The sequence below is a fragment of the Tarenaya hassleriana genome, unplaced genomic scaffold, assembly GCF_000463585.1.
Source record: "Tarenaya hassleriana unplaced genomic scaffold, ASM46358v1 Cleome10, whole genome shotgun sequence".
NCBI classification, from domain to species: domain Eukaryota; kingdom Viridiplantae; phylum Streptophyta; class Magnoliopsida; order Brassicales; family Cleomaceae; genus Tarenaya; species Tarenaya hassleriana.
Window position 1 is genome coordinate 312,277 of NW_010960188.1, and position 9,906 is coordinate 322,182.

A 9,906-nucleotide genomic window follows, 5' to 3' on the forward strand; every position below is an offset into this window, starting at 1 on the left:
TATTTATTTTCTTTGTTTTTTTTTAATTATTATATAATGTTTGTTCATAATTTCCAATCCATCGTTCTGCCATCATGAGAGGAATATGCATTTTTACACGTGATTCTCTTCTTCGCTATTCTTTTTGAACCAAAATGGGCATAACTTTCCTGTTCTGTATATATATAATTTCCAATTCGATGGAAAATATAATATTCTCATATATACATACACATACATGTGTGTGTGTGTGTGTATGTATACAGAGATATCATATGTGGATATATTAATTGTTTCCGGAGTGGATTTGTTCAGATTCCATATGTATACCGAGTATATAACACTGAATGCGACTTTTGCTAAGCAAGTCCTATAAAAAAAATATATACTGAAAAAGATGAAATTTCCACGCAAAGTAAAGGGCATTAGCTGGATTGATATTATATGTTGTTATTATATTTTCTTTTGGGAGGTCTTATATATATCCATATAATATAAAAACAAGAATAATATAAAAGTGTGTATTATTATGCACACACAGATAGATGAATAAGAGCTTCAATTTCGATGGAGAGGTATCGAAGGAGTGACATGGACATATATACGCCGGTACTTGGCAATTGGCATGCTTGTAGGAATTCATATAGAGAGTACTACAGCAACTACATTACCCCTGTGGAATCAAATACTTCAAAATTGATAATCCACCGGTCGAAATAGGGGCCAAATACATACACATATATACGTTCATGTATATACATATATAAATTCACATATGCATATAGAAGAAACAAAAAAAAAATGATTAGGGGGTCGGTTGAATAGCCACATGCCCACCACTCGTATGTAGTTTTACATGTAGTCGGTGGACGGTTGTATGAAATTCCGAACCAACTTAAAATTAAATAATTAACATAATGACTCTGTTTAGAGAAGAGTGTGTGTGTGTGTGTGTGTATATATATCCAACGATAGGCTAAATATTTTTGTATTCTTTACCAAATAACGATAAAGATTATGGTACTTTAATGTGACACAAGCGGCTCCTTTAGATATATATTATAAAAATATTAGGAATAATTAATGCGACCATTATAGCAGTAACAGATTCAATGATAAAGGGGAACTTAAAGTCGCCATCAATACGTTGTGGTGACAAAGATGGATGACTTGTAATGGGTGGCCATAAAACTATCATTTGATCCGGATGAACATACAAGAACACTGTAGCTTTAACTGCAAATCCTTTCTTGATTTTCGCACTGATTTAAAGGGAATATGGAATTAGACTGTCCACCATCATCATCATCATCACCATGATCATCATCATCATCATCATAGTACCAGCTAGAACTTAGCTCATAAATATTGCTACTCGTTTTGGTGAGATTAGTTCTCCGGTTGGATGGGCGTGGAGGCAGAGAGAAGTCGCTGTTGTATGGCAAAGTTCCCATTAAGAAGACAACCAACTTTAATGTATACCTAATGGCCATTTTTTCTTTCTTGGTTCGTCAAACCACGAGCTTCTCGTCCCATCCCTTTTTCTCTCTCTGCCTACTAATCTTTAAAAGGGCATATACTTGCATAAACTAGACCATAAATTGGTAATTTTTTCCACAAATGTTATATATATATATATATATATATATTAAATGGGTAACCGAAAAACACAAGAACACTATAAAGAAGTAGGAAAACTCTTCCAATTTTTTTTTTATCTAGCTCAGAGAGTAAAGAAAACGTGATAAAGCATCCAAACCTCTAATGTATAACAATATATATAACTTTTCAAACAATTTAAACATTAACAAGAATCGGTACGTGAAGATCATAGTGTATTGCGTATTATATATAATTAATTATGTACGCAGTGGTTCAATCGGTAAAAAAGTAACACTTCTTTTTAATCCAGATTCGAATCTTGGTTTGGGGGACATTCATATAGATTTTTCATGTAGTTAGATCAAGGTACAATAAATTTACTGATTATAAAAAAAAATTATGTAGGCAGAAAAAGGACAAGAAAAGGAGATTTAAAGAAGCAGAGAGAAGCATTTGGTATTTAGCTAAAAAAAAGGTCAAAGATAACGCAGACGGTGTCGTTTTGCCGGCGGATGTTGGAAAATAAAAACGGAACTCGATGAACAGATATCGTCGCACGCACAGACACAAAGAGACATCTTAACGTGTCCTTCATAGTCCGTCGTCGTATCACGTGGACGCTGAGTACACTCTGTTCATCCTCTGCCACGTGTTCCCCCTTCCGACTGCGACAACAATAATAACGACAACGTTAAACTCAACGGCGACAATGATGACATTACGAGAGAGATATTTATATATCGGTTATTATCGGATCGTCAAGAAAAAACTCAAGTCGCATTATCGAATCATTACGGATGACCTATATATTCAACTTTTCAAATGATTACCTATATACCCTCGAGGTTGTGTTTCACTTTCAACAGCTAGTATTTGATCTAACAACAAACACACACCCCTAATCAATCTTTTAATTACTATTAAGGGCTCTAGGTACGTACACTTGTAAAACTAAAACTGAGATATAGCAATATATAACAAAAAACCTCCTCATCATGACCAGGAGAAGGGGGCTATTGTCTATTCCAAAGAAACTAAGGTCTTTTTTGCTTCATCACTTCGAAACTCTTTAAGTGAGTTTTTTTCTCTTGTTTTAGGTATCGAATTTTCATTTATTTTCAGACTAAGGACGGTTATTTAAATATTTCCTTTTGTAAGGAATATCATACATATATAAAATTTTACCGTTATAAAAAAAAATATAACAAAAAAGAATAATAGAAATGGCAATATTGTTACTGCTCTCAAACAATAAGACAAAAATTCATGCGACCCATTATTTTAACCTTCAAGCCAAATATCCATATTTCATATTTTTTATTTTTTTTTGGTATGATCCATATTTCATATTTACCGTTTTCTTTCCGTGGTAATGTTTTTTCATCTTAACCAGCCAAGATATATGAGGTCCATTTCACCGTGTGATGGTTTCCATATATCGACAATACAAGCTAACGACTTAACTTCCATATTTAAGATGCCATCACCCTCTTTATTTTACGATCCAAAAGTACCATTATCAATAAATTCTGACATTTTATGCAACGGAACGTATCATAATAGTTTTCCCGATTTATTAAACGCCCAAAAAAAAAAAATGGATGCGACAATTCACTTATTTCACTGTTAGAATGGGCCGTGGGGCCCATTCAAGCCCTAAGGGCCCACATGGCATTGGATTCCAAAAATTTAATCCGAAGGGAAGGGCTTTGGAGAAAGAGACATCCTCGTGGCTCTTCCACCACCGATCTTCTGCTCCCATCTATTCATTATTCAATTCCATTTAATTTACGTGCCTTTGTTTTCAATTCAATTATTTATCCTTAGTGTTTCATCCCTAAAGATGATGACAAAACTCGATTTGACTTGTGACGATTGGGTATCTTCCCCCACTCATTTATTTTATTTCATTTTCTAATTTCGAAAACGACAAAAATGTAGATTAGAATCGATCTATTTATTCAATTATATATTATTTATTTCAATTAATCAATTTGGTGTAAGAAATTATAGGCTTCCGTCTGGTAAATATTGTGCGCGATGGACCATGTTCCTGAAGATTCCGGTTCGAGACAGAAATTAGACAACGAGAAACCCAAAAAAAAAAGGCAATCTTGTACAATGATCTAAATTAATGTTTTTTTAGTGCAATATGCAAAATATCATAAAAAATTTCTAACATTTGCCATGTGGTTTTTTTTTTTTTTGCAAGTCTGAAACTTTATTCACTATATTGTATTGATTATAAATGACAATCGATTGAGCTAAACGAGTTTAGAGAACAAAAGTGATGGATAAGAGTATTATCCAAATTAGGTCAAAGAGTTTAGATGGTGGAATTTATTGATTATCGAGTTAAAAATAAAAATAAAAAATTGAATTTTAAAAATAAGAAAAATTGAAATTATAGAATTAAAAGGATTTTAAATTTAATTCTTTGATATAGTGATTGATGCTTTAGTAGTGATCCCCTAACGATTCTGTATATAGTTTCGGGAACGTTCGTTCCCTAATAACTTAGTGGGCTTCAAAGTATGAAATAAGAAATCAAAAGATAGGCCCAATGGGCCTAATGCACATAGGATCCAATACTCTATGGCCCATTTAATATAGCAAAAAACAATCGCCCTTGATGCCTATCCATTCCATTATTTTTCTGGATTTTTTTAAGAAATACAGGTTTTGCTTAATTTTCCATTTCGATTCATCTATTGTTTTTAGCTCCAAATTGGCCAGCGATTATGGTTATAGAAATGGCAACACTTTCCTTGAATCCATTCCATTTTTCTATAGCTAGGTAGTCCAACTGTGCAATTATCCGAAATGCATATACAGTGTGTATATATATATGTGTGTGTGTGAAAAGGAAAAGGAATATATATATGTTTATAACATATATATATATATATATATATATATATATAAACCATTGGAGGAATTCTAAAAATAGGGGTAATAAGTGATGGGCATTTTCTGTCCAGGGAATAGCCAACGTGGATTCCACTTCAGAGGCTCTACTCGATACATAATATATTACAGAAAGCTATTCTGTTTCTATTCTTTCGCTTGCCAAAAGCCTTTAACTTTGAATCAGAATGAAAGCTGGAATATTCTCGGCTCCATAAACATATATATTTTCATATTCATATATTTTGTTTTACATCTGGAATATTATCTTAATATATATATATATATATATATGTACATGTATGCAATAAATATCTGCATATGGGATCATACACTGCTCGAGGTAAAACAGAATTTATTGGCTCAGCTCGAGGTTTCCTTCAATATTTTTGCAACGAGATGAAGACATAATTAATGCTCTGAACCATAATATCGCGATACCTTTAATATTAAGTTATAAATATCGTGGAAATCACGTAATCACCGTTTTTTAATTACTGTTTGTAATCGGAGCGAAGACAACGTACGGTGTCGGTCGCACAAGTATGTATGCACATATATATATACATATACATGCAGGTATATGTAATATATTGGAGAATAATTAGCACGGCAAAACACCATTAATATTGAGGTTTTAGGACATGATGAAGAGCATCGGTCTCAAATTGTTAACACCAATCTGAGTTACCGACACCGTACGTTGCCTTTGCCCATTTGAACCGTTCCATAATAACAGAAAATAGACTACTTATAAACCATCGAATCAAATACAAATCTCGATTATCATTAGAAAAAAATGAATTTGGTAATATTAAATTGCGATTACGAGTGATGAAAACTGACAGGAAGGAACATTTTTGTTTATCTAAATAAAAACCGAAGAGATAAACTTAATTTAGAAAGCAACGCACCGAAGTCAAAAGGTCCAACCGTTGGGGAAAGTTCCACCCATCGCATGGACCTCTCAATTAATTATGTGTTACTTTAACTAATAATTAAAAAAAAAAAACAGAAACAAATTATTTTTATCATATGCAAATTACGAAACGCTTCATCAAGAAAATATTAAATTTCTCATCCGAAAACTCGGTAGGCATGAAAATGCGGATTTGAAAGAGACCGAGTCCGGGACTTCAAACGTAACAAAAGGAATGTTAGTTTGGACCCAACAGAGATTAATGAAAATGATTAATTGAAACAAAGGTTTAATTAATGGATTTAATTGGATGCGATTAGAAGACACCACCCATGTTTTAATGAGGGCTCTGCTTTCCACGAGGGAAATTTTATATTACAGAAAAAATGTTTGCCCAGAAGAAACGCTCCACTCTTTTGGCTTCTTCTTCTCCTTCTCAGATTCTCTGTAGTGACTGAAAGAGATTGATGAATCCATCTACTCTCTGATCTTACCCCTCCTCCTCCTTCTGTTCTGTCTCTGTGCCTGGGAAGGTTGTAGAAGGAGCAGCAATGGCGGAGTTTATCTGTTTACTTGGCAAGGTTCGTCTGATTTCATCTCTCTGTCTCTTTGATTTTCCTTTTTCTATTACGTAGTTCTGCGATCAAGTTTCTGGGTATCTCTGCATGTGACTCTAGCTGTTAAAAAAAGCTTGTCTTTTGTAAATTATTTCTCTGAAAGCTTTGATCTTTTCGGCAAATTCTGCATTTTTTTGTTTGGAGCATGAGATGGGCTTTGGTAGAATTTCTCTGATTTGGTTTTCTTGATCTGGGTTCATGTTCTCGCCTTCATGCGAATTCTTCTCTGCACCCCGCATAAAATTTGTTTATATTTGTAAAATAGGCTTCATATCATGCATCATACTGAACAAAATCAAATGCGAACAAAACCCTAGGGACAGGATTTGTCTGGATAGCTACTGGGGAAAGTTCCTCGTAGCTGTTGAGGGTTTGTTTTCATTTTTGTATGAACAGAGACCCTTTTGCCCACATGATATTCCATCTAGACTGACTTAAGATCGATGTCATGTGTTACAGGACAATGCCATAGTTATAAAGCCACCAAAGAAATCGCCCTTGTTTTTAAGGATGATTGTTTTGCTGTTTGCAATGGCTTGCGGTATCTACATATGCTCAATATGCCTAAAACAGATTGGTAATGTCACGAGGTTTAAGTTCGAAAGCATCCAGATTGTCCAAAGACCCTCTTTGTCTGAACCATTGGATGCTGCCCCTCTTCATTACCCAAAGCCTGAGACTTTTAGCCGGTAATGCCAGTGTTCGTCTATTATCTTCTCTATTATTTAAGACTTTTGTCTTTGGTTCCTTTTGGTTGATCAAATCTTCTCTATACAGGGCCGAATGTGGGCATAATCCAGTGAGGTTCTTTGCCATACTGTCAATGCAGAGATCAGGAAGTGGGTGGTTCGAGACATTACTGAACAGTCATGCGAATGTGAGCTCGAATGGGGAGATCTTCTCGGTGTTGGGCCGGAGAAATAATATTTCTTCCATTATTCAGACTCTTGATAGAGTTTATAATCTGGATGTGTTAACAAGCGCTTCCAAGAACGAGTGCTCTGCCGCTGTTGGATTCAAATGGATGCTGAATCAGGTGCAAAAGATGTTTTCAGACTCTGAGAACTATATAATCTGTACTACGGTTTCTTCGTTGGTGCAACCATATGAATATTTCGGCTTTTAAATCCTAATGTGATATTTTGTAGGGTTTATTGGATAACCATAAAGATATTGTGGAGTACTTTAACAGGAGAGGTGTCTCTGCCATCTTTCTCTTCAGAAGGAACCTCCTCAGAAGGATGGTCTCTGTGCTGGCTAACTCTTATGACCGTTACGCTAAGCTACTGAACGGGACTCACAAGTCTCACGTTCATTCCCCGGAAGAGGTATATACACAACGGGCACATGTGTATTGGTGTATCTATCTGTCTATCTATCCATCTTTCATGAATTTGAATGGTTCTTGATTCTTCTTTTCTCTCAGGCAAATGCACTTTCAAGGTATAGGCCAGTAATAAACTCAACGTCCCTGATATATGATCTTAAAGAAACAGAGAATGTAGCAGCCAAGGCTTTGCAGTATTTCAATAGCACCCGCCACATCGTTGTCTACTATGAGGATCTTATCACAAACCGGACGGTTAGTTGTCTAAATTCCTAGTTGGTGAACGACCCTTCTGCCCCACAAAGAAGTTGGAACAAAGGGCAGTTTTTGCTTTTATAAAGTCTGTATCTTTTGCTTAGTCCTCTCACATTCAAAGCCTCCATTGCGTAATAATGCGGCAAAATGAAAATAAAAGGAGAGTTTAGTTAGAGATCAAACTGGAAACCCGTGAATCGGCAGTGTTTCTCGTTTAGATTTGATTGAGATGGTAGTTTCTCAGTGTGTTATATTTCTGGTGCAGACATTGAAACAAGTTCAAGAGTTTTTAAACATCCCTGTAATGGAGCTAACGAGCAGACAAGTGAAGATACACAGAGGAGACCTGTCAGCTCACGTCAAGAACTGGGAAGATGTAAACAAGACCCTCAATGGAACCCAGTACGAGAAATTCCTTGGCGCTGATTATTAGGTTTTTGATTCCATGATTTCTCCCGCAGCAACATTTCGGCTAAAGGAAATATGCTTAAATCACATAAAAAAAAAAAGGATATTTTCTTTCGCAAATCGGTTTTAGGCGGTTCTTCTCAACTAGTTGTTGATAGTTTCAGCTCTCTTCCTTTTTTCTTTTTATTTTCTTACCTTTAGGAATTAACTGGGTTTTTTTTTTTCGTTTTTGTTTGTCTTGTTCTTCGTTATTGTCGGTTTTCCCAAATTCATTGTATAGAGAATGATGGAATTGTATTATTCCTAAGCTAATGACAGATTCTGGGCAAGCAATTGCTCGGCTTCAGAGCAAGTTGTTTATTCATACTGTAGAATTCGTACTTCTTAAGCTTCGAATCCAATGAAGGCTTTCGGATTTCGTATAGCTGGGATTTGAAGTTTGTATTTCACGTCGAAGAAGAATCGCATTCGGACAAAAATAAAAAACAAAAAGAGCCCGGAGAGAATAATGGGCCTGCATTAAAGCCCAATAGGCCCAAAATATTCTTTTTGTGGTCTCACATATATTTGGGCCTAAATCTTTTACGATACCACGTGTATTAGGCCTTGTGGGCTTCATGGTTCTGGTTCCAACTACTAGTGGGCTTAAATCATTATAACGAACGAATTGGGCTTCTACTACAAGCACGTTCATAAATCGTTTTATTTATATGATTTTTTTTAAATGTTAAGCCAAAGGCGGGAACTCTGTTTAAACAACGTACGTGGTCCGTCCGCCAGGATGGAAGCCTCGCCATGTGGCGACGCAACCACGGTCAACACGAATTCTTTCATGTCGAGGATTTTGGAATAATACAATACTACTGATTCATATTAATAAACAAACATATATACATATATATTTCTTATTTTAAATGATAATATTTTTATAATTAAAATAATTATATGAAATGCTTCAATTTTAACATCCTTCAATTTGGAATGCTTAAGATTCAAATATGCCAGGAAGATAATAAAAAATATTTCATCTTATGAAATTTTATAATTATATGAAATGTCTATAATTTTTTAATAAATCAAATATTCATTATTCAATAAAAAGCCAAAGGCATGCTTCAGAAATAAAAGAACATACAAAAAAAACTAAATTAAAAAAATGCAAAAAAGAATCTTTAGAGAGAGAGAGAAAGGAGTGAATGGGCTCCCAGTTGCTAGGGTCTCTTCTTGCAGTCACTTTTATGGCTGGAAAGCTGAGCTTTTGCTTCTGTCCTTGAATGACAATGTTTTCATTTCCTTTTTACACGAATATGCCCTTCTGAAAATTTATGATTCCACTCCATAAGAATCATATGCTATTAAAATATAGTTTGTCTATATATATATATATATATATATATATATATATATAAAACAAACCCTAATGAGAGCTTGAAGAAGGAATCTCTCCAGGAGAAGAAGAAGAAGAAGAAGACGACGAAGAAACAGAGTTATCTTCTTCTACGTCGAGCATGGCGAGGCTCAAGTGTAATTCTGCGCTCGAATTAGGGTAAACTTCGTCGTCGAAGCAATCTTTATCTTCCTCTGAATCCTCCTTCCTTCTCTTCATCCATTCCTCCATCTCCTTTTCGGCTTCCCCTCTTAAAAGCTTCAGTATCTGCATATATATACACACACAAATACACGAATGAAACAGATGTTCTTTCATGCATGAGTCCCCCGGTTTGTCTTTATCCGATTCGGTTTTCTGCTAAACCGGTACTGTCTAGAATCGAGTTCTTGTTTCGGTTCCATTGGACTGTTGGTACGGTTTTGTCGTATGGATTGGTTTAAATGCAGTTTGGTTTCTACCAAACCGAATTCTGGCAGTGGTTAAACTAACCAAAGCATGAAGT

General features: G+C 35.0%; 1 protein-coding gene across 1 annotated transcript; it reads left to right on the plus strand.

Annotated features, from left to right (window-relative positions):
* The first annotated feature begins 5,764 nt into the window (after nt 1-5,764).
* On the plus strand, nt 5,765-8,366 carry LOC104826995. The gene is made up of 6 exons (XM_010560000.2): nt 5,765-5,988; nt 6,484-6,713; nt 6,802-7,060; nt 7,173-7,352; nt 7,451-7,606; nt 7,872-8,366. The coding sequence occupies exons 1-6, from the start codon at nt 5,959-5,961 to the stop codon at nt 8,037-8,039; spliced, it is 1,023 nt and encodes a 340-aa protein (XP_010558302.1). The 5' UTR covers nt 5,765-5,958; the 3' UTR covers nt 8,040-8,366.
* The last annotated feature ends 1,540 nt before the right edge of the window (nt 8,367-9,906 follow it).

Coding starts and splice junctions, on each gene's coding strand:
- LOC104826995 (XM_010560000.2), top strand. CDS start 5,959: ATGGCGGAGTTTATCTGTTTACTTGGCAAG. Junction 7,353..7,450: donor ACGTTCATTCCCCGGAAGAG/GTATATACACAA, acceptor CTTTTCTCTCAG/GCAAATGCACTTTCAAGGTA. Junction 7,607..7,871: donor ATCTTATCACAAACCGGACG/GTTAGTTGTCTA, acceptor TTTCTGGTGCAG/ACATTGAAACAAGTTCAAGA.